The sequence below is a fragment of the Gigantopelta aegis genome, chromosome 8 (assembly GCF_016097555.1).
Source record: "Gigantopelta aegis isolate Gae_Host chromosome 8, Gae_host_genome, whole genome shotgun sequence".
Taxonomy (NCBI): Eukaryota; Metazoa; Mollusca; class Gastropoda; order Neomphalida; family Peltospiridae; genus Gigantopelta; species Gigantopelta aegis.
Genome location: NC_054706.1, coordinates 13,519,015 through 13,546,192, shown reverse-complemented (window position 1 = coordinate 13,546,192; position 27,178 = coordinate 13,519,015). Strand labels below are relative to the sequence as shown.

The 27,178-nt window shown below is 36.6% G+C and overlaps 1 protein-coding gene across 1 annotated transcript in view; it reads right to left on the bottom strand.

Moving 5' to 3' along the window:
* The window catches only part of LOC121379906 (epsin-2-like), a 34,789-nt gene extending 8,443 nt beyond the window's left edge, over positions 1-26,346 (bottom strand). Inside the window, exons 1-7 of the mRNA XM_041508578.1 lie at positions 26,158-26,346; positions 18,813-19,393; positions 16,984-17,022; positions 13,386-13,470; positions 12,183-12,391; positions 2,161-2,440; positions 870-1,094 (exon numbers count right to left, since the gene is read on the bottom strand). Coding sequence (XP_041364512.1) covers positions 870-1,094; positions 2,161-2,440; positions 12,183-12,391; positions 13,386-13,470; positions 16,984-17,022; positions 18,813-19,304 — 1,330 coding nt within the window. The 5' untranslated portion in view covers positions 19,305-19,393; positions 26,158-26,346. The remainder of the gene's footprint in view (positions 1-869; positions 1,095-2,160; positions 2,441-12,182; positions 12,392-13,385; positions 13,471-16,983; positions 17,023-18,812; positions 19,394-26,157) is intronic.
* Between the last annotated feature and the right edge of the window lie 832 nt (positions 26,347-27,178).

The window sequence follows — 27,178 nt, the reverse complement described above, 5'->3', positions numbered from 1 at the left end:
AAAAGCTGAACTCAGATAAAAAGAAGAAGTTATCTCAAATCAGATAAGCTGAAATTGCATATTAAAAAAAAAAATCACATCCCTGTTAAATACATACCAAGTCATCCCTGTTAAAATACATACCAAGTCATCCCTGTTAAATATATATACAAAGTCATCCCTGTTAAATACATACCAAGTCATCCCTGTAAAATACATACCAAGCCATCCCTGTAAAATACATACCAAGCCATCCCTGTAAAATACATACCAAGCCATCCCTGTAAAATACATACCAAGCCATCCCTGTTAAATACATACCAAGTCATCCCTGTTAAATACATACCAAGTCATCCCTGTTAAATAAATACCAAGTCATCCCGATAAATACATACCAAGCCATCCCTGTAAAATACATACCAAGTCATCCCTGTTAAATACATACCAAGTCATCCCTGTTAAATACATACCAAGTCATCCCGATAAATACATACCAAGTCATCCCTGTTAAATACATACCAAGTCATCCCGATAAATACATACCAAGCCATCCCTGTAAAATACATACCAAGTCATTCCTGTTAAATACATACCAAGTCATCCCTGTTAAATACATACCAAGCCATCCCTGTTAAATACATACCAAGTCATCCCTGTTAAATAAATACCAAGTCATCCCAATAAATACATACCAAGCCATCCCTGTCAAATACATACCAAGTCATTCCTGTTAAATACATACCAAGTCATCCCTATTAAATACATACCAAGTCATCCCGATAAATACATACCAAGCCATCCCTGTTAAATACATACCAAGTCATCCCGATAAATACATACCAAGCCATCCCTGTCAAATACATACCAAGTCATCCCTGTTAAATACATACCTAGAGGATCGAAAGCTTGAGCCGCACTAGCAGCTCCTGATTTTGATGGTGACCCCTCCGCACTACGTGAACTCAGTAGATCAAATGCATCGTCAATATTGTTTGTTCCGTTGGTGGCCGGCAGTGATGGTGATGAAACCGTATTCACGTTATTAGAGTTGTTCTGTGAGGCCGGAGGTGACGTGCCCCACTGTGGGGAGCTCCAAGGATTGGCTGTTTGTAAACCTAAATTTAACAAATATATAATGTTGAAAGTAATGAGGCTGTTTGTAAACCTGAATTTAACAAATATATATAATGTTGAAAGTAATGAGGCTGATTGTAAACCTGAATTTAACAAATATATAATGTTGAAAGTAATGAGGCTGATTGTAAACCTGAATTTAACAAATATATATAATGTTGAAAGTAGATTGTAAACCTGAATTTAACAAATATATATAATGTTGAAAGTAATCAGGCTGTTTGTAAACCTGAATTTAACAAATATATAATGTTTAAAGTAATGAGGCTGATTGTAAAGCTGAATTTAACAAATATATAATGTTGAAAGTAAAGAGGCTGTTTGTAAACCTGAATTTAACAAATATATAGTGATATAGCGATCAAAGTAATAAGGCCGTTTGTAAAGCTGAATTTAACAACTATAGTGATATAATGTTCGAAGTAATGAGGCTGTTTGAATACCCAAATTTTACAAATATAGTGATAGTGTTCAAAATAATAACCATATGTGCCTATTTAGTAAAAGTGCAGGTGTTTAGTCATGCATTAACATCTTAGTTTGTCTTCATTTAAAATAAATGTGCCATGATCGGTTTTGTGTACGTGTAAATTTGGCTCTTATACTAGTGTACAAAGTTGAGGACATTGAAAGACACAAGACAGAAAGATAATTATATATATAATTAATGTTAAGCATCTATTTTAAAGTTGGTTCTAATAACACCACTAGAGCATATTAATTAATTAATTAATCATCAGCTACTGGATGCCAAACATTTGGTAATTATGACAGAGTCATCCAAGGAAACATGCTACGTTATTCCATTAGTAGTAAACAGTCTTTTATATGCACTTTCCCAGACAGGACAGCAAGACCGTTAATATACCAGTCATATACTATAATATACTAGTTGGTACAGGAAAAAAACAATCAGAGAATTTGTCAAGGGGAGGGATTTGATCCTTTGACTCAATCACATCTAACAACTGTATCAATTCTAAATGATTAATTAATAAAATTGTACTCAAGTCTGTAGGTTTATTTGTGACAAGATCATGCACGTACCTGGTTGAGAACCTGTCCTGGAAGAACTGCTTTCGGACTGGACAGTCCAGGGGTCTGTGCTCTGAACCGGCGGGACCGGAGGCACCCAGACATCCTGTTGTTGTTGTTGCTGTTGAGGAGAGTGTGAGAGTCGTGGCATTGCTCCAGCTGCAAGAGGGGCACCCCAGGGGTCAGTAGGGGCTGAATTCTGTAGTGGCATACCCCAAGGGTCGGTCGTTTCCCTTGCCCCTGTGTGGCTGCCATGTCCATGTTTTGCATTCTTTTGAGGATGCTCGGGTGGCTGAAAATATAGATAATAGAAAAAGAAACGTTTAACACCACCCCATTGGTTTAATAAATGACTAGTACCGGTAAGCTAAAAATATTGGTATTGGCCATAACCACGGCATAATGTTAACAGTAGGAGGCAGTGATTTATATTCTTAGAAACTACCCCAAAAATTAAAAAACATTTTAGGGACCAAAATGTTTACATGGGCTTGATGTCACTCGTACCTAGAACTGTGACGTACATTACTATAAACCATATTCATTAAAGGAATTAAATAACACTGTTTCAAATTATTTCAATCACTCAGTAGACATCCATATGATGATGATGATGATGACGATGACGATGATGATGATCATCATCATCACCATCATCATTATTAACAAGCTTCAACACTGATTTTCATGTACATGTATTAGTAAATATACAATACATTTATGGAAATTTTGAGGTACTGCATATGATAATGATAAATAGAATAGCGTAACATAAAATTAGCTCTCATGTCAAAGGCAAATTTACACGTGACATTTGAGAACAGGTATGTCTGAATAATTCTTCACATATGAGTGATTTCAATCAAGAACTCTGCAATGTACAATATACTTTAAATATCATGCCTTGGGTTGTGGTTGTGTCACTTTTATTTTCAATATTAACTAGTTAACCATACAACAAGAGTTTGTAAACACTTTGAATTCATTCTAAAAATATACAGACAATTTGCAGCTTGCATAATCTTTTTTAACTGAACTGTCACAGAGTAATCCTTTTTTTGACCTAAAGGATCCACACAATCTATACACGTGGATACTTCTTACAGATATTCATTTGCCTCACATGCTACTCTAAACTTGGATCTAATGTTATGTCATTAACCTTCCGACTACCACAGGCGAGATATCTCGCCAGCATTAACACAAGCTGACACACTGAATATTGCATGCAGTGCATTTAATATTCATATTTCTCACTGGAAATAATAAAACAACCAAAAAGAGCTTAGATTGGGACTAAAATCGGCACTTTACACTTTTGTTTTTCTATAGGAGATATCTGAGAAGTTTTAGCTGAAAAAGTTTGTTTTTTTGGCAAGTATGTTCTTTTTAAAAAAAAGGTGAAATGTTGCAGTTATTTTGAGGTGTTGATAACTGATTGTAACAGCTAATATTATAATACAATTTACCATTTTACCAACAACGAAAATCACAATATATTGGGATATGAATCATGTTTAAAAAAACATAACAAAATGTGGTCAGTAAAATAGTTATTGAGAATAATGGCTGTAACAATTTTACCACTTTTTAGGGGCATTATTTTAAACCACATTAACTACTTTAAAATATCATAAAATAAAAAAAAAACCAAGAAAACAATATTTAACATTACTGAACATTATTTTATGTATTTGTGAACTTTTAAAGTGAAAATAACACAAATAAAAGATGTAAATTTATACTACTCATTGTGGTTTTGGCAAAAAATTAACCCAGTAGTCAGAAGGTTAACAAGAAATGAGTCATGCTTTGACGTAGCAGGTCTGAACAGACATTTTACTGTTAAAACAAAAGTTAATTCCAGAACAGTTCCATGCACACACGTGTACTTCTAGCCAAACATGAATCACACAAACATTTTAAAGTATTTCATGCCATCATGTCATCTTCAAGCATTAAATGTTCATGAAAAATAAGAAAATGTGAAGAAATTAGAACCTATAGTCCGTCCCACAGGAATCGCCTTTTTTCATCAGGGCTTCTAGATTATGGTAGTCCCACTCCCATAGCTAGTGATATTTAATGTTGGGCTAGTGAATAACTAGGACTAGAAAAAAAGAAAGAAAAGTGAAATGTTGCAGTTAAGTCTATTTTGTAAATATACTCTTCAAAAAAAGAAACACAAAAGGGTTCAAATGGGTTATAACTCCGATTTTATGTTTCCTACCGGTTCATGCTTTGTGAATATAAGGTCATTGCATGTCCCAAACACATTCCCACGGTTACATTCGATAAAACGCAGCTACTGTACAATAAAGTTCCAAAATGTGAATATTCGCAAAAACGCAGCCACGTGCAAATCATGTCACCACTGCACGTGCGTTGTCTGCACGTGCAACATGAACACCGACAGTATAAAAGTGCAGGGTGTTCGCTTGCCTGGCCTCTGTATCTGGCCGACAGTTGACAATCCAGGACATGCCACGTCTCAGTGAACCGCAGAGAAACAATGCCATCGGCCGACTAGACACAGGCGAATCCAGAACGGCCGTTGCCAGGGCATTCCATGTGTCCCCAAGCACCATCTCCAGACTGTGGGACCGTTACCAGCAACATGGATCAACACGTGACCTCCCTAGATCCGGTCGACCACGGGTCACTACCCCCGGGCAGGACCGCTACATCCGGGTACGTCACCTTCGGGAACGATTGACTACTGCCACCTCCACAGCCGCAGCAATACCAGGTTTGCGCAGGATATCCGACTAGACCGTACGGAACCGCCTACGTGAGGTAGGAATTCGTGCCAGACGTCCAGTTCGAGGTGTCATCTTAACACCACAACACCGTCGACTCCGACTGCAGTGGTGCCAGATTCATCGACAATGGCCTCAACTGCGATGGAGACAGGTGTGGTTCAGTGACGAGTCCCGATTTCTGCTCCGACGTCATGATGGAAGATGTCGCGTGTATAGGCGTCGTGGTGAACGTTATGCGGCAAACTGCGTGCAGGAAGTGGACAGATTCGGCGGGGGTAGTGTCATGGTGTGGGCAGCCATCTCACACACTGGCAGAACTGACCTGGTCCACGTGCAGGGCAACCTGAATGCACAGGGCTACATTGACCAGATCCTCCGGCCACACATCGTTCCAGTTATGGCCAACGCCAACGCAGTGTTCCAACATGACAACGCCGGGCCTCACACAGCACGTCTCACAACGGCTTTCCTACAGAACAACAACATTAATGTCCTTCCTTGGCCATCGATATCACCGGATTTGAACCCAATTGAGCATCTATGGGACGAGTTGGACCGACGCCTCCGACAGCGACAACCACAGCCCCAGACCCTGCCCGAGCTGGCAGCAGCCTTGCAGGCCGAGTGGGCCACCATCCCCCGGGACGTCATCCGTACTCTGGTTGCTTCAATGGGCAGGCGGTGCCAGGCAGTGCCAGGCAGTTGTCAACACACGCGGAGGCCACACCTGGTATTGACTCCAGATGACCTTGACCTTGGTGGTGTGTCCTATCACTTACTCACAATGGACTAGAGTGAATTGTGAACAATCCTGCAACATTTGGTAATTATCGGACTCACCATTCAATAATTAAATCAATTCTCCAAATGTTACGACAATGTGGTTTTGCGTTTCTTCTTTTGAAGAGTATATGGATATCCTGCCCGAACCCCAAACCCCCAGTGTTTGTGTTTTTAAGCTCTACCTACCTCTTTAGGTGACATATCTGATTATTACTATTATTTAGTAAAATTGTATTAATGTAAACTAAAGTAGGGCTAGTGAATTTTTAATTGTAGCTAGTATATATATATAAAATCACTGATCCCATGACTAGTGGATTTTATACAAATTCTAGAAGCCCTGTTCATACTATCAAGTTTACTATAACATGCCTTGGGATTTCACGGTAATGATCGTTTCCGGTACCGTATCAGTAGTGCGTCGGTAAAAATCACAGAACCAAAATTTCGTTTCCCACAATTATTATATCAAGTACGACTATTCAACGAAAATAATATATATATATATAATTTTTTTAAATTTTTATTATGTTTCTAATATCACACTACTGAAGAATGTGTTTGACACAATCACAAGACCCGATTCGGATAGTTGTGTTAACCAAACTTCTCAGTGTTCCGGTTCAGGTAAACCCGAATCAGAGTTCAAACACAAGCTCAATCAAACATGTTACACATCTGAACCAAAATTACTGGTACTAATTATTTGTAGTGTCTTAAATATAGCAGTCAAGAAATAGTATTTAATTTCAAATGTAATTTTGTAGAAAATATTTAACCTTCTGACTACAATCACTGAAGTCGAAAAAGTCAACGTCACACATTTTCTTGAGTACTAAAGGTGGCAATGGAATAGTCCCCACTGTTTCCTTTAGTTTCATTATGGGAGGAAATGACGTATCACCAAACTATTATTTTTATTTAGCTGTCAAAATTACAACAGCATGTGTATAATCAGCTTTATATTGAGTTTGAAAACATGTCTCCTTGCATGGATTTTTGCAATAATAATAATTTAAATTAATGGTATTAAAAGTGGATTCTTATGACTTGTTTTCATGGAGTCTAAAAACAGTTTCTGATGAGTTCCCATAATCACAAGGTACGGAACCGAAACAGTGTTTCCTATGAAATTTGAAATCCTAAGGTCTGGTACAAGTTACATGTATTTATTTCTCATCAGATTATTTTTTAACTTGATCGAAAATAGTAATTTTGTGTTATTTCCAAAACACTTTTACTTTTCTTCTTACGTAAAACCAAACTAAAATTATTAACAAAAACCATGTTTGTAGAAGGATGGGATGGACTATACATGTACATCCGACCATCTCTTTTTAATGTTTGTAGAAGGATGGGATGGACTATACATGTACATCCGACCATCTCTTTTTAATGTTTGTAGAAGGATGGGATGGACTATACATGTACATCCGACCATCTCTTTTTAATGTTTGTAGAAGGATGGGATGGACTATACATGTACATCCGACCATCTCTTTTTAATGTTTGTAGAAGGATGGGATGGACTATACATGTACATCCGACCATCTCTTTTTAATGTTTGTAGAAGGATGGGATGGACTATACATGTACATCCGACCATCTCTTTTTAATGTTTGTAGAAGGATGGGATGGACTATACATGTACATCATCCGACCATCTCTTTTTAATGTTTGTAGAAGGATGGGATGGACTATACATGTACATCCGACCATCTCTTTTTAATGTTTGTAGAAGGATGGGATGGACTATACATGTACATCATCCGACCATCTCTTTTTAATGTTTGTAGAAGGATGGGATGGACTATACATGTACATCATCCGACCATCTCTTTTTAATGTTTGTAGAAGGTGGGATGGACTATACATGTACATCCGACCATCTCTTTTTAATGTTTGTAGAAGGATGGGATGGACTATACATGTACATCCGACCATCTCTTTTTAATGTTTGTAGAAGGATGGGATGGACTATACATGTACATCCGACCATCTCTTTTTAATGTTTGTAGAAGGATGGGATGGACTATACATGTACATCCGACCATCTCTTTTTAATGTTTGTAGAAGGATGGGATGGACTATACATGTACATCCGACCATCTCTTTTTAATGTTTGTAGAAGGATGGGATGGACCATACATGTACATCCGACCATCTCTTTTTAATGTTTGTAGAAGGATGGGATGGACTATACATGTACATCATCCGACCATCTCTTTTTAATGTTTGTAGAAGGATGGGATGGACTATACATGTACATCCGACCATCTCTTTTTAATGTTTGTAGAAGGATGGGATGGACTATACATGTACATCATCCGACCATCTCTTTTTAATGTTTGTAGAAGGATGGGATGGACTATACATGTACATCCGACCATCTCTTTTTAATGTTTGTAGAAGGATGGGATGGACTATACATGTACATCATCCGACCATCTCTTTTTAATGTTTGTAGAAGGATGGGATGGACTATACATGTACATCCGACCATCTCTTTTTAATGTTTGTAGAAGGATGGGATGAACTATACATGTACATCCGACCATCTCTTTTTAGGGACGTACAAAAAATGTCATTCATGTTGCCGAATCCTTCACTATTACCTTCATTAAAAAAAAAAAAAACTTTTAACAAAGGCTTACTTTCTTCTTTGTCTCAAAACATAAAAATTTAATTATAAAATATATAGGGTAGCTTCTTTTCTGCAGTGGAAAACCTTGTTTAAAATTAAAAAGGTGGGTGGGGGATGGAGTGATGGGGTGGGTGGGGGATGGAGTGATGGGGTGGGTGGGGGATGGAGTGATGGGGTTGGGGATGGAGTGCTGGGGTGGTTGATTCTGTGATGTGAGTTATACAATGAAGCTAGTCACGACATTCTTTAAAGATATGGTTTCTACACTGCTTACACAAACCTTTAGTATAACACTTTCAGGCTATAGGGAAATCACAATTTTTCACTACAGCTATCAAAGATTCAATTTATGTTTAAACGTTAGGCTTCAGTTCAAATACCAAACAATGTCACTATATTTTGACAGGTAACACCTGGATTTGACATACAACAAAACTGTCTGGAGTCAGCTATCAGAGAGTTGCACAAGGAACAGGTTAATCCTCAACACATAAACAGGCCTCTAAAAATTGCGAAAGGGAGTTAAGTTCCAGGGGTCGAATTTTACGCTATTCCGCAAATAGTTTACGCCAATTTTGAATTCTCAGAGACCTGCATTAATGGCAAACTCATGAAGACCCAAGTGGGTCGCTACACACACTGTCATTGATTTGGCTGTATCATACAAGTTTTCAACAATTTTACGCTATTTTTAAAGGTTACATTGGAGTCATTTGCATTGTGTGTATGTTGAAAATTTGCGTATTAACTAGCTCTTCTCTAGCTATAGTTTTTAATACATCAATGTTTGACAGGTTATATTTCACTTTACTAGCAGATCATAGACATTATCAAAACAGTATTTAAAAAAAAAAAAACTTTACTTAAGCTTTGGTGGTTAGTATATACAGCAGTGACTTGATAATCCAACTCTGTAGATTCCAACATCAGAAGTTACAGAATATAAAATGCTGATGTGGTTAATAAATAATGATAATAAACATGCTAACATGTAATACCAAGTTAATATTTTGGAAACCACATACAACATTCAATCATTTGGTTTAGAGAAATATTAAAAAGCAAAAATCTTATTAAGTCCAATAAACATTAAACCTATAGGTTTATCCCACTGAACAGTAAAAATTATTTTCAATACTCTTTTCCCCACGGACAGGACAGCCAAATTCTTTTATTTACCAGTCGTGGTGTCAACCGCTCTCCTGATCGCAACTGATTCTACAACCAACTGCACTTCAGGCAAAAACGCTTCACCACTGCACTTTAAGAAATCTTGTTACAGATATCAGATATCTCAAAGTATATTAAAATTACAATCATTACATTTAAAAAATGTAAATATGAAAGTGTCTGATAAAACGATTTTATATGGAAAATGTAGATGATTTAGACTATTAACTGAAAGTGATTTGTGTTGGATTATCAAGTGAAGGCCGAGGTGAGCAGAACAGAGAGAAGAGACTGAAGCTACTCGAGGGAAGCTGGCACATGAACGTAGCTTTCACTTTGAGTCACTCGTTACGAGACTGAGGCCGCACACACTCGCAAGCAAAAAAAAAACATGCCTGTCATTCAATCTTACTCTTAATTTCCTTCTGTCCTATTAAAAAAAAGTAATAAAATAAAATATTACTTCTAGCAAACTGGTAAACAGTCAGTTAAAAGGTAGGAATTTAAATGCATTTTCTTCTCATTTCCTTTACTTTAAATACATATCAATTTTCTTCTATTTTAGAGGAAAACATCAGAAATAAAACTTTCGGGGACGTTAAAAATAATAATATAAAAATAAGTGGGTTATTTTTCTTCTCAAACTGTTTAAATTATTTCTAAAATCTTGTGTAATTGCCAACAAGTACTTTTCAAAGATAATTTCTAGGGAGATGAAAAGAATTTAGTCAAAAGTAGAAGTTAAAGAGGCAGGTTATTCTAATTCCAGTTATGAAAAAGTTTACTTCACAAATAATCCCTTGATCCATCATCCACATAGAGAATATTACGAGTGGTCATCAGATACATGTACCATTTATATTGCAAGTTGTTTCAAAATTATCTAATGAGTGCAAACAAGTTGGATACGTTTTTAAACGGGTTGTAACAAATAGTATCTAACAGACATAACTGTAGTATGCTATTTCATATCCTAAACAATTAGGTTTAAAAAGCTACATTATGGAAAGAAAGAAAGAAGTGTTTTATTTAACGACGCACTCAACACATTTTATTTACGGTTATATGGCATCAGACATATGGTTAAGGACCACACAGATTTTTTTAGAGGAAACCCGCTGTCGCCACATAGGCTACTCTTTTATGAAAGGCAGCAAGGGATCTTTTATTTGCCATTCCCACAGGCAGGATAGCACAAACCGTGGCCTTTGTTGAACCAGTTATGGATCACTGGTCGGTGCAAGTGGTTTACACCTACCCATTGAGCCTTGCGGAGCACTCACTCAGGGTCTGGAGTCGGTATCTGGATTAAAAATTCCATGCCTCGACTGGGATCCGAACCCAGTACCTACCAGCCTGTAGACCAATGGCCTGCCACGACGCCGGTCTACATTATGGTGCCAGTATAACAATTTTTTTTTTTTTTTTTTGCTTTCATTACTATTGCAATAATTAATTTAAAAAAATAAGCAAATTTTACCCATATTAAAATATATTTCAGATTGTGTGACCTTGGCTACAGCACAATCTCAATATCAATCTTGCAATCTATGAAGATCTTATCAAGTAATTCACTAATATTATTATTCTATTTACTAAACATAAGTCTTAGTTACAATCATGAAATCTATTTTATTATCCCAAGAGAAATTTCTAAAAGTAATTACCGTATTAACACTCATATAAAACTCGCTGACCCTAGCTTCTGAGCCACACAACTTCTTTTTTGAAAATCACATAAAATGAATTACAAGCTACATTACAAACACCAGCATGACCAGAACCATGTTGGATTTGCCAAACATTTAATAATCACAGATTAACCTCCTAAACATTGTATTATCACAGACTAACATCCTAGACATTGTATTGTTACAGACTGACCTCCTAAACACTGTATAATCACAGACTAACCTAAAAACATTGTATAATCACAGACTAACCTCCCAAACATTGTATAATCACAGACTAACCTCCCAAACATTGTATAATCACAGACTAACCTCCCAAACATTGTATAATCACATACTAACCTCCCAAACATTGTATAATCACAGACTAACCTACTAAACATTGTATAATCAGACTAACCTCTCAATCTGCATATCAAACTAATCTCCCAAACATTGTATAATCACAGACTAATCTCCCAAACATTGTATAATCACAGACTAACCTCCCAAATATTTCATAATCAGACTAACCTCCCAAACATTTCATAATCACAGACTAACCTCCCAAACATTTCATAATCAGACTAACCTCATAAAAATTGTATAATCAGACTAACCTCCCAAATATTGTATAATCACAGACTAACTTAAACAAACATTGTATGATCATAGACTAACCTCCCAAGCATTGTATTATCACAGACTAACCTCCAAATATTGTATAATCACAGACTAACCTCCCAAGCATTGTATAATCAGACTAACCTCCCAAACAGTGTATAATCAGACTAACTTCCCAAACATTGTATAATGACGGACTAACCTCCCAAACATTGTATGATCACAGCCTAACCTCCCAAACATTGTATAATCACAGACTAACCTCACAAACATGTATAATCACAGACTAATCTCATAAACATTATATAATCACAGACTAACCTCCCAAACATTGTATGATCACAGACTAACCTCCCAAAAATTGTATAATCATAGACTAACCTCGTCGTCCGCATGCCGTCTGCTCTCGTTGATGGCCATCTGCAGCTTGATATCGTCACTCTTCTGTTTGCGCACCTCTTCCTCATGCTCCTCCTTGCTCATGGCCAGTGCCAGCTGCAGCTGTAGCTCCTCCTCACCCACTGAGGAGGGGCGCGCATGTTCCAGGTCCGTCGACAGGCGGCGACCCGCGGTGCTACTTGCAGGAGACACTGCAAAAAAGACAAAGAACATGGTCATGGATCTCTATAAACTTTCAACATCTAATTATCAAGTTCCTGTTCATTTTACTTAACTCATCTGAAATGTGCTTGCCCCATCTGAATACATCCACTGACGGAATCGTGCAGTATATAAATTAATTTCTATTTGAGCTGTCCAATTCAACAAGTCACTTGTCTTACACCCAAAAACCCTGTATTCCGAGCAACTAGACAAGACAACCCTGATGTTTACTGTTATGAATGAGTTTACTGTGACTATTGTAAGCTAATATTCAGGGAGTTAGACAAACAATATGTTTATGCTACTACATATACATAAATCTAACCATGATAGTGTGCTTACTGTGACTATCATAAAGCTAATCATCTGAAGGCAAAAAAATTGACACAATTACAATAACAAAAATCATCAGAGGACAAGAAAAGGACCATGTTTATTGTGACTACCACAAGCTAATGAACATCAATGGGTAAAATAATAAACATGTTTAGTGTGACTACCATAAAACTAATTAATCATCTGTGCCTATAATAAAGCTAACAATTAGACAAGACATCAAACATGTTTATTATGACTACCATAAAGTTTAGGATTACAGGATAGGACAATGAGCATGTTTACAAGCCTCTCCATTCGGAAATGACAGCAGAAAAATTTACAAAATCTGGCTGCGCTTTACACACACACACACACACACACACACAAACAACCACAAACACACACAAACACACACAAACACAACCACAAACACACACACCACAAACACACAAACAACCACAAACACACACAAATTGTAATGCTAACACCACTTCTGCTTCTAAAATAACACATCACTGTAATCAACATCTGCCTCCTATCGTTTTCCCATGGTCACTCATATAATTTGCTTTATTGGTATTAGTAAATGCATGAAATTGATAAAAGCACAATCTACAATATAAACATGGTCAGGATAAGTATTATGAGAAGGAAATAGCTTACGGTCATCATAACCTGATCCAGCACCACCCATCGTGTCAGGGTAGCCTGTAGACTGCATGGTCGGACTTCCACTTCCAAAATGGGTCTGCAAAACAGAAATTCAACCTTAAATATTATGCATGTTAACAAGCCCAAAAAATATACATTAAATAGCATACTGTACATTAGTATTTATAAAAGACTTGTCAACACATATACAGACAAGTTTGCTATCATTATTGCGATAAAGGGCCTATCCGCGATTTATAGTCATTAAAATAGACAACACTTGGATAAATCTACTTACATGTAATACAACTGTGTAATACTTATAAAAATATAGCAATTTTCGAACTCCTCCATTATTGAGAGCATAATGCATTATCTATGATATCACATGGTAATAACGTGCTATCAACTGAAAGAAATATGACTGGATGTGCCTACATGCAGGTGATGACACAGCCACCACAGCCATACTATCTAATGAAATAAGCAGCACTAAAATGTATTGCTCTGATTAAAACTGATTGTTACATGATGTGTAAGTTAATTGCAAGCACAAGTGCCTTAAGTACAATTTAGTTGGAAAAAAAGTTTAAATTTTGTTTTAACCCTTTTTCTTTATGATAAATAATAAATAGAACATGTTTTGAAACAATATGTAGACATGTAAATTTTAAAACAATGTGTAGGATAAATAATTCGGGAATTATTTTTAGGATTCTGCCAGATTCATAAACATGATTTAATATAGATATTTTGGGATTCAGTCTTATAATTTTATGATTCCGACCCAAAATTTAGGATTCATGGAAGCACGGAATCATGCTAAATTAGCAGGTATCTTATCAACACCTCGTAATATTGCCGAAACTGTGTTACAATGGCTACAAACTTCGGATAGTGACTTTCAACATGTGTACCTGTTCATGAATAAGCTCTTGTTTTTAAATGAACAGAGAAATGATAACTTCACAATATACATTACACATGTAAACAGTGATTATAATAAAAATATAATTTGACAAAAGTGTCATCAAAATACAAATAGCAAGAACAATGCTGTTAATTTTCCAAAATGAACAGTCAGTGTGGAAGAAAATAATAATAAAACCAACCATAGAAATATAATACTGTTTGCTGTAACCAAACTCATATTAGTCACAAATTACAACCTGAATCATTTTCTATTTCCACAAAAACTTAGTTAACTTGACCTCAAAACCAAGGATCTTCCACACACTGCCATCCTGTCCTCCCCCCCCCCCCCCCCAAAAAAAAACAACAACCCATAAACATAATCAAAATTATTATGATCTTCCTTTGTGCTAATATGACATGATGATGTTAAAGCATGAAAAGAAATGCCCTGACTCATTTTCATTTCTGTATGAAATTTTAAAAAGTTTTTTTCAATTTAAAAATAAAATAAAATATTGACCAACCTACATTTACAATTGGTTTGGTTAAAGCAAACTCAATATCTTTTTCAGATGGACCTCAGTTTTCAGAAAAATTAAACAATTTCGTAGTAAATCACTTCCTGCAACCATGTTAGTGCTAAGATGAAAACAACATATATAAAACAACTGGGTTATGGTCTGCATTCGTTAAAGAAAAAACACTAAACTAAAAATACATTAGTGGAGTTAGTATTTACCAATACAAGTAAACCTATTGTGTGGAATAAACAACAAATTTACGTGCTATTAAAACACATATTACTTGCAATATCTTGCAACAAAAACCACACCAATATATCCTGTGTGTGTGCATGTAGGGATTTACTGGGTCCGAACATAGGCTCCTTTCCAAAAGAAAGTGGCACTGAAAATTCCCAATTTCATTATTAAAAATTCCCAATATATGCCTGTTATATTAAATCAATTTACAACTGGCGTATTACATTATTCAGTGGCCTGAAAACATATCCCAAGTATGTTTTGCTCATACTAATTTCCCAATCCCATAAGACATGGAATTCTGGCGAAATATCTTGGATAAATCCCTGGAAATTGTGTGCGTGCATGTGTGTTTACATATGTACAGTAGTACTACATATTATGTATTACTACTGTTCCATGCATACAAGGTGTATCTGCACATAATGCTGATTAAATAATAAAAACATGCTGCAATTAAAGAAACAATTACCTGAAATAATAATGTTGAATTAATTATAAAACAAAATTTCTACGACTAAAATAAACACATATATCTACACTTTCAATAACATAACAAACATATTTGTACAAGTTCAAAGAAAACAAAACACATTCTCTTTTAAAGAATGAAAGTTGCAAAAAGAGCAAACAACAATTTAAGTGAATGCACATTTAACAAATCTAAAACTACAGACTTTGTTTTGAACATTTTAAATGGCTGAAAACTCCCCTTTTAGAATTTAACAGGAAAAACTAGTGTCATCCACATCATCAAGTAAATCACAATTACGATTTTTTATCAACTAGTAATATTGAAGTTTTGTCAGTTTTAAAAAACCAATATATTTTAAAATATACCTTCAGGAACAAAACTTCTTAAAGGGAAAAAACATTCAAAACATTACCTTCCCTCTTAAAATTAGCACTTAAAAGTGAAATTTATAAGGCTCCACACTTCTAACTCCATATTATTTGTAAGTCAATAAAAAAATATGTAGATTTTCTATGTAATGTTTTATAAGATTGGGTGTCTGGTCTCCGCTATTAAAAATGATTAAATATCTGGTTCATATAATTGAAACCTGCAGTCAACACAATGTCGAAATTCATTCTTATTTTCATAAATATGGATTTCATTTTTTTTAAATTGTTTAATATTTGACTGTGGTTTACCTGTAGACAGCAATTTCCCAATGTATTCACTGGGGGTGGGATGCCAATTCTAAATGTATGACCTATTGCATTGCCAGTGCCACTAAACATTGTAGTGCCATCCAATTCTAAATGTAAGACCTATTACATTGTAAGTGCCACTAAACATTGTAAGTGCCATCCAATTCTAAATGTAAGACCTATTACATTGTAAGTGCCACTAAACACTGTAAGTGCCATCCAATTCTAAATGTAAGACCTATTACATTGTAAGTGCCACTAAACATTGTAAGTGCCATCCAATTCTAAATGTAAGACCTATTACATTGTAAGTGCCACTAAACATTGTAAGTGCCATCCAATTCTAAATGTAAGACATATTACATTGTAAGTGCCACTAAACATTGTAAGTGCCATCCAATTCTAAATGTAAGACCTATTACATTGTAAGTGCCACTAAACATCCATCATATAAATGGTTCATTGGGGGGGGGGGGGGGGGGGGGGGAGAGAGATATTGATCCTATAACCAACTGCACATCAGATGATATTAACAAGGTATATGAATAGTATTTTAATCTTATACAAAAAATATATAAACTTACATATTTTTCATAGCAGCAAAATGTCTCAATTTTTCATCAAAATTGTGAAACACACTATGGATGTGCATAAATCTTATTTGAAAATTACAAAATCTAAATACATCACCTAAAATATTCTAAGACATCGACAAACAAAGAGAACCATGACAGACGAATTAACTGAAGCGGTAATGGAATATTGGAGTAAAAACCTACACCATGTGTCTCTGCAGCATCTGGTCCAGGGGACTTAATCTGGGGAGAAAGAAGAAATGTGTGATTACACGCTTCAATAGATTAAATACATTGTAACATTGTGTTTCCTAGATTAACATCAGTATGTTCGACGTCATGTCCCTGTTAATAAGGTTACTATAGATCTGCATGGAGTAATATTATACAGGCAGGGAAAAAAAAAACCACCTCATCATCCTTATTTAAATTACATTGTAATTACAAATTCAACTCTTTTTTCTTTTTTTCATCTCCTATTCATTTTTAACTTGCCAGCTATTTAAAAACATTTATAATACAATTTTCACCTATGGCGACAAAATATGATATCTACTGTTGTCTTAAACAAAATTGGCAGTTACTCAATTTGGAACAATTTACAACAAAAACTAAAACAAAAAAAGACTTTGGTTGTGCTTTTAGAACATGCATGTATTAATAATATATAAGTATATATTACAAATATTTTATCAATAATATGATGGAAGGATTAAAAAAATGTATAAACTTGCTGTGGAAAAAAAGGTCAAGTTACATGCAATGCAGCATGGACATTTTATGTCTTGTGGTGAAGTTAGGATTTTCTTCTTTTTTGTGGAGGGGGTTTGGTTTACTGGTTTTTGAAATGGCTATGTAATAGAAACATTTTTCTTGGGGGATGGGTGTTATGGAAGGTTGACTGATCAATGCAACCTGTCTTTTAATGTCCAGTCAGCAAAAACATGGTCAATATTGCAAGGTTGAAGTTGTTATTTGCCAAACATTAAATGATGTTTAATTTAGCATTTATTTTTTAATATGTTTACTCTGGACATATTTAACCTATATGAAAAGCTACTTAAACAGGCCCGTATTTCGTATTTGTACGGTTAAAAAATATATAATATACATTTATTATCCAAATTTCTAATGGTATATTCTCAATTCCAGATGGTTTTAATATACTGTAACAGTTATTAATGAAACTGTTGTTAGAGTTAATGAATACATTCAATCTGCAAATACCACAAAGCAAACAGTCAGGTTTATCAAATGAGAAACGTAAAATGCACAAATGCATACTGCATTATTAACACGATGTCAGATATATACATATTCAAAAATACATATTATATAATATTGAACATACACAAAGTACATACAGTCAAACATGGCTACAGTGGCCACTAAATGGAAATACTGAAGTGGTTTGTAAGGCATATAATTATGAAAGGAACACAAGTTTCTTTTACCAACAGCCCAGAACAATTTAAACAGAGACTATTATAGTATTAAAGTGTCTAACATGGTAACTGCCATTCTCAAGAGTACAAATTTATAGAGAATGGCAAGATAAACGAATATGGAATATTAATTTATGGTGGATGTCATACATACATACATACATTTACAATATGTCATTTACAGACAATGTGGCCTCTATACCCCATCTGACTGTATGTGCAGATTACATTATTTGGATATACTGAAGCTGTGCTAATAACTAAAACGATGCAATGCAAACCTCTGAGAATTCAAAATCTGTGTGACCCATTTATCGGTTACGCAGAAATAAATCCAAGTAAGCCAGTTCCTTTTTGCATAACCCGTTATATCCAAGTAAATGGTGTTCCAAATTTTTCGCAAACAAAAAATAGGTTAAGCAAAATTAGATCTGTAAATGGTGCTCCAAATTTTGCGCAAACAAAAAAATAGGTTATGCAAAATTAGATCTGCGTGAGCAACACGCTAACGGAACAATCGTTCTCGCAATTTTCAGAGGCCTGCAAGACTATATTATAAATTGCAGCCAACTCAAAGACAATGCCCACCCTGCCGTTACTGCCGATCCCCATGGAGTTTTGAGCAAATCGTTCCTTCGCCTTCAGCGACTTGGCGCGTTCGTTCTTCAGTCGCTCGTCGTCCGAGAGCAGGGCCACCAGCTGTTTGGCCTTCTCTCGAACGTTCATACCCTGGTCCTTATTGTCCAGGTCTATGTACTGAAAACTGGTGAGCGTCTTGATCGCGTGAAAGTTCTCCTTGCACTGCTGAGCGACCTTCTCGCTGCCCGTCTTTATAATGTAGTCTAGCACCATAAGCGATTTGTACACATGACGCCAGTTCTTGCCGTCGTCGTTGAGCCGCTTCCAAACCATCTGCATGATCTCGGTGAAGGCCACCACATTGTACGTGAGGTCCGCGATCTCCGACATCAGCGTGCTCGATGGACCCCATGGGTCATTCGATGTCGCCTCCCGCACTTTCACTTGGGCGTCCGAATAGTTCTTAACCACATTTTTAAGTGTTCTGCGAATGGTTGGCATTGTTGTGTGCTTGTTTATAACGGACAGTGACGTCGGTGTCGTCAGATTGATCTCAAACAAGCATAATAATGTTTAATATAGAATTATTTCTGTAAAAAACAAAAACGAAGATTTAGAAACATTAATAAAATTATAGTTAAATTGCTAACAGTAACATACAGACCTGTATATAAATGTATCTATATGACATATATCAAAACAGATGCTAAATAAATGCACATCATCCAAGCATAAAACATAAATCAGCTATTGGGATGGACTATAAATGGGTAGTGATGTGAATGTTGATGATAAAAACTTTTTTCTTTAGATGTCTACTGACAGATTAATGTTTGGATTTAGTTATATCTGGCCTCAACAGACTGGTGTATTATGGCCAGGTTTTGAATATAGCCTGTTTTTTTGTGTGTTTTTATTTTTTTTGGGGGGGGGGGGGGGGGTGGGTAGTGCAGATGCACATTAAGTCAATATTTTCCTAATGTGCAGGGCGAGTTGCTTCCCTCTATTTAGCAAATTTAAAATTTGAAGGTTGTCGTTGGAAGATTTATTTTGTTAATAATGGCGCAAGTATCTATAGGTAAATTTATCGTTAGACGTATGCAAAAAACTCTAGAAATATGGATCACAAACACCTTCATTTCCCACCTTGTCAAATTCATTTTATGCAAAATATGCCGTAACAGTTGACTTGGAATAGGAATTGTTACATTTTGAAAGAATACTCTGAACTAGACGGTGTTTATATACGATGTGACAATATATACAATGGCCGTGTATATAGCCTCCGCTAACGAGGGCTGGCTATATTCACAGCAGAAATGTATATCGGCGATAAATAAGTATTTGATTTATCCATATTCAGGGTTCTTACGGACTCGGAGACCCGGGTCCCTAACACAGCGATCAAGGATAGGACACACCACATTGCATACACGTGCGTCCCTGTGGACGCAGTATATTTTTATTTTTATTTAACTTCAATACAATTTTTTTATTTTAAACATATAAATTTACTGTAAAGTAAATCGGCAACATTCATAAACCTTCTTGGAAATTAGTGTTAATTGGTACAATCAGCTGGTCACTCCAGAAAGCCGCCCTCAACAATGCACCCACTTCGTGGAAATGAACTCTACCATGTGACCCAGATTTACAACATTAACCGGTACGACAAAACATGACTAATAAAAAGTAAAACTTGTTGTCGCTAGTAATCAAACATTTAATATAAAAAATGCAACATGTCTTAAACAGTATTTCATTTTATTTAATCGCATTTTCTAGCTTTAAGACAAGCAGCTGGCATAAGACTACTGAATAGTAGACTGGCCACGTGGACATGCAAACAGCGCTTATTCACACAGCTGATCAACTGTTTGGTTCGCGATGGAAAAAAAATGTTTTGTTTTATATTTTATCATACATTTTAATAATAATTTTTTTTATTCATGTTCATGTACTTTTTATTATGACATAAAACCATTTAAATGTCAATGTTTTTGTGTTGTCAGTTGTTATACAATTCACTTGATATTTTATTCATGGCTGTTAACAAAAGTAAAATGTTGTGACTGAAATTTCAAGGTACAGGGCATTCAAAATGGTAATGTTTTATATGACAATTGTAGTCCACTTTAAACATGTATTTCTCCCATTCCACACCCTGTTATTTTTTTTATTGGACAAAAACATTAATTTGATGGGTCCTGCAGTGAACCTATATTAATGGAAATTGCAGTGGCGTAGGCAGGATTTTGTATTGGGGGGGGGGGGGGGGGGGGGGGGACACTTGTGTAGTGGGATATGACACAGAAACCTTTTTAGTTATTAATAAGCGAAAAGGTAAAAAATTTCCGGGATTCGGGGGGGGGGGGGGGGGCATGGCCCCCTGCCCCCCACACACCCCGGGCTACGCCACTGGGAAATAGTCCTATTAAGCTGACATTTGCTAGGGTGTTCTTACATAAGCTACGGCCCTAGTATGGGCATTTTTTTTTTAAGTTTGCATTATTACCTGATATTATTTATTTAGGCTTGACCGCTAGCTGATGGACGGCAAATCAAATATTCAAATACATTTACATCAGGTGGCCCTTGTGTTATTGCAAATTCATTATGGGAGCGGGAGGGGGAGGGAGTCGTTAAAAATTTAGGTAAAAGCCAATGTCTGATACTGCATTACGCTAATGTTGAATAGTCCTTTGTTGATCTTTGTGTCAAATAACAATACGTAACGCAAAATCTTGCAGTTTCAATACCCCTCTCCCCTTGTAACGTTTTGTGACCGTGTCATATTTTACTTTGGGGTCTTTAGTAATACATATATGTTAAAATAAAATGGCAATGACTGGTTGCATTTTACTTTATGAATTAACATTACGTTGCACAATAACCACCACCACAACCCCACCTCCCAATTATGTTTTGTCACATCCCATAATTCCCACTCTCCTTAGTGCACATTGCGTAGTTCTCGAATGCTCCCATTATTCAATCGTAAATAATAAAGAAGTAACATACCGCTGGTCGGTAAATGTTATATTTGACCGGATCAACTTTAATTAAGTTTCAATATCTATAATACGCAATCTAATATCTCCCAGCAGAACTATTACATTGTAACAGTGTTCAAACTCGCACGTGCTGTTCGTCACATGGTGTGATATCGGGTACGGCCATTACTTCAAAGGGAGTGAGTAGCACATTTAAATTAAAGGTGGGGTTTTTTTCACTTAATTTACAACTACTGTAGTAACGTTTTTTTGTTTGTTTTTTAATTACAAAAACCATACCAAAAATGATTTTAAATAATAATAATAATAAAATATTTGGAGAAAAAAAGTACGAAACATATGTACACACCTTTTTACAAAATAAGATCGTCTGCTTAAAATAGCACAGCAAATGATAGTGCAGGGTGCACAATAAGTCAATACTTTACTTTCACCGTCCGTTCGGACTATGTAAATAGCGGATTGGACATTTTGCGATAGATCCCAAATATGTGTTAACGCAAATGGATAAATTAAAACAAAAAGTTGTATTCTTCTACCAAAACTGTATTATTTTTATATCAGACAATGTAGGCATTATTACTAAAAACTACGACACAACAGACTGTATCAAAACAGGATAAAACTAATTTGCATATCCAGGTCAGACTTGTTCATCACGTATTCGTAATCGAAAAATATACAATTAGCTAAATTTTAAAACATTTTTATGAGTTCAAGTATCCGCGATAAGAGCAACTTTGGGAATCTTTATTGGGAAACTGTTGGGTCATAATTGGGAAAAGGTTTGATATTGGATTTGGAATTTACGTTAGGGGAAATCTTACGTTCATCAGCCCCAAAATGTATGGTAGATTATACCCATCCGATAGGTACCTAAAGGGGGGGTCAGTGGGGCAAAGAAAACGGCCGAAGTGATCGGGTTGACATTACGGAAACCGAAAACGGCCGAAGTGATTCTCATTTTAAAAAAATAAAATAAAAAAAGACTGAAAAAATAATTTCCACAATTTCTCTGACGACGGAAATCTGTCTCACGACGGACAGTTAACAGCCATGTTTATTGGATATATCAATTCATCTTCAAATGTGGACTCTCCTACATTCCTAATGGACTCTCAAAATATAAGGTCACGAGTCCATGGACTCTCAATATTTTTGGATGAATGAGAACCCCGACTTTAATTTAATACAATTTTACTAATTAATGGTAATAATCAGATAATATGTAACCTAAAGAGGGAGATAGAGCTTTAAAACACTAACATTGGATGGTGGTGTTGGGGGTAGGATATTCATATTTACAAAATAGGCTTAACTGCAGCATTTGACCTCTTTATTTCCACTAGCCATCGGGCATGGCAATAGTAGTTATTTACTAGCCCAACACTGAAATTCACAAGCCATGGGACTGGGGCTACCATAATCTAGAAGCCCTGCCCTGCACTTAGAACTGGATTCATCTGGGTTAAGTAATAATCAAGCCAACCTTTGGACGACAAAACATGCAACAGTAGGCCCCTATACTGTTTTTTGTTTTGTTTGTTTGTTGTTGTTTTAACGCTGTACATTAAACCTGAATGACCACGTTGCGAATTAGTCAAAATAATTTGTAAACATTTAACGAAAAACAACATTTGTGACGCTGGAAAACATGTTATCCGTTTTTGAACCAAGCACTATAGCATAACCATCTAGACTCTCTCCCCCACTAAATTCCATGCACGCGCGCCTGATAATAATATTCGCAGCTATTTTCGTCATGAAATAATTTTTATTATTATTATTTTATTATATAGTCAGCCCTCATTTGCCAAGTCTCTATACACAGCAGTAGTTTATATAAAATTCTAAAATACATTATACGGTTGTCATATATAACCTCATCACTACGAGTCTGTTTTGCCTTATTTTTATGACTTTTTACAAGAAGACTTCCAAATTTTAAAAATGAAGCATGTCATGGAATTCCCTCGATCATAGTTCAATTAAAATGTTTTGGATCATACAATAACTAGGTTTGGTATTCCAAATAAATGTAATTTCCATTTATAATCCATATTATGATATTTAGAGAAACACGGTCCACTAAATACATGAAATACGTGATTGAGCGCCTTTAAGAAAAGTATTGAGATAACTAGCCCGAGTACTCTGACTGTAAGAGAGCTAGACGGACATTTGGACAGTTATACGCTCTCATTACAGTCAGAGATCAACATATGTATTTTTCTGGCAATTCCTGACAACCAAAAAGTTGGCAAAGATTCCCGCTCCAATACCACACCAATCCTATGTTTGACGTCAAATACCGTTACATCGATCATTTTCGAGTTAACAAAAATCCACATATTAATCACTAATACACATATACTAAAACGCAAAAGAAACGCAGGTCCTGAAAATGCGAAAGAATTGCACTTTGTAAAGCAGTATCTTTGGTGGAATTGAACCTCAACTGTGTTAAAGGACATGGCACACACCCACACCGCAGTCCCACCTGCGTGTCAATTTCATTACCTGTGTGACGTCACGAATTCTCAAAACACGTTCTTTGCACGTGCTGGATCATCCGTATCATGAATCCAGTGCAAACACACTCATTGAAATGCTTATAAAGCCTACACACCTGGATTTAATCGCATAAATTCAATTTGAGTAGTGACAGACAACAGAATCACATTTTAAAAATGCCGCGACTGACGCAACTCCAGCGAGGGATGGCCATCGGGATGTTGCAAGCCGGACAGACCCGTACTGCTGTAGCCAGACAATTGGGATGTCATGTTTCGACAATCGCACGCCTTTCTCAACATCACCAAATCACTGGATCTGTGAACGATCGACCACGCACCGGCCGCCCGAGGGTGACAACCGCAGCCCTAGACCGGTACATCCGGGTGACCCACCTTAGGAATCGGATGCTGCCAGCAGCTAACACCGCTCACCAGGTGCGTGGTCCACGTGGTCCAGTGTCCGCCGATACCGTCCGACGCCGTCTGAGGGCAGCAGGACTCCGTAACCGCCGTCCTTATGTGGGACCAATATTGACCCCTCGGCACCGCCAACAACGTCAACAGTGGGCGCAACAACATCAAAGATGGCGACGTGGCCAGTGGCAACAAGTTTCTGTTTACTGATGAGAGCCGTTACAATCTTTCCAACGCTGATGGCCGAATCCGAGTATGGCGACGTCGACATGAACGTTACTCCGACTGCTGCGTTCTGCAGGCCGACCGATGGGGCGGGGGTAGTGTGATGGTGTGGGGTGGGTTCTCATTCAACCACAGAACACAACTTCATGTGTTCAGACAACGCGTTAATGCCGCCGTGTACCAAAATGACATCATCAACAATCACGTCGTTCCCTTCTTTGCCGCTCACCCACGTGTGCGCTTGCTGTAGCAAGACAATGCCAGGCCGCACACTGCCAGGGCAACACAGGCGTTGCTGGCTCAGCACAACATCCCAACGTTGCCGTGGCCAGCCTTATCACCGGACATGGCGCCTATCGAACACGTCTGGGATGAAATCGGACGTCGCCTTCAGGCTCGCGGACAACCTCAGAATATGCAGGCGCTGGAGGCAGCATTGGTCCATGAATGGAACTCACTCCCTCAGGCATTCTTTCAACGGCTTGTCAACTCAATGAGGAGACGTTGCACTGCCTGTTTGAATGCCCAGGGTGGTCACACGCGATACTGACTTTGACAATGCTACAGGTCGTCTCTTTCACATTTTTAACATGGACCCCCACCCTACTTTATGACATGAAACAATAGCCAAAAAGGAATTCAATCAAACATTTCCAACACCAATGTGTGCCGAATTGGTGTAGCTCCAAAATAAATGTTGAAATCTTCATTTCGTTTTGTTTTTTTAATATTTTATATCCAATTTAATGAGAACCTGCGTTTCTTTTGCGTTTTAGTATACTACAGAAAGAAATCCGACAGCACCCACATTCAGCTAAGCTTCGTGACACTCGGTCGCCATAATTACAAAGCTCGGCGAACGTGCCTTGTTCACTATAAATTGGGTAATGTAACAATTTTCTGACATGTATTGAAAGAACCACACTTTCTATGTCCTTCAGACTGGGGTGGGGGGGTGGGGGGGGGGGGGGGGCAGCTTGTCTAACAGAGCTTGGTAAAACTCCTAACATAATTAAACATTCAGTTATCAATTAAAATAGTTTATAAGATCTATAAAATATTCAAAAATTAATTCGGTATTCGGGTGAGTTTATACTAACTCATAATGGCACTATGCACCACCCGCCAGTATCGTTATGTTATTAAAGTGAACTTATTCAACTAAAATACGTAATTTCCACACACACTCTTTTATCTCCAGGGCGATCTCTTGGTTGGCATCAGAAGAACTGACGTATCATTTAAATGACACAATAGCTTTTATAAGTCTGTATAATAGTTTCAAAATATGTAACGATTTAAATTTAAACGTCAAGAATTATCAATATTTACACCAAAACAACTACAATTTCCTCTTGTTTTCTGTCATCCAGAAATGGCGAATTTCAACTTCCTGTGAGTAATAAAGGGGAGGTCGTTAGAACAGCCCTTACCAGTTTGGTGTAAAAACATTACCCGATGCCAGAGATCACCAGCAGCCCGGCCGGAGTCGGTAACAGGCGGAGGGTGATAAACGGGGCTGTGATAATGGCTGCTATTATAGCCCTACAGAGAAGTCGTGAATGTTTAGATCCACAGAAACTTGGATATTTATATTTTTCATCTGCACAACTATGGCTTGGTCTAATTGTTCGTATCACTAAGTTGCAATCTGTTGTGAAAATATTTTCAAAAACGGATTAATAGAAAAATAAAGCTTGTTTTGTACTATGCACCACCCGCCAGTATCGTTATGTTCTTAAAGGTACACACCCTAGTTTCAACCCGTGAAAATTAACACTAAGTTTAGTTACTCTACAAACCTGTAACACATTTGAATAAAGCTACAATTGAGTGAAACATGAGTCTGTGACTTTGAAATGGCGAAATACCCTCTAAAAATAGACTAAAACTCGACGACACCATAAAGGTTACTTCTCAGACGCACATGCGTTTTTTAAAATTCGAGAAATGCATTTTGTGATATTAAAAACACCAGGATGACCAAAAACACTTCGAATGTACGGAGATTGATAATCTAACCAATAAAATCTAAGTAAAGTATGATTTAAGTTATCAAAAACGGTTATAATAGTCAAAAATATGCGTTAGTGTTTAAAAACTAGGGTATGTCCCTTTAATATGAACTTATTGAACTAAAATACGCAATTTCCAGTTTTGTAGGGCACATTGATTTAATAATCATCGGCTATTGGATGTGAAACAT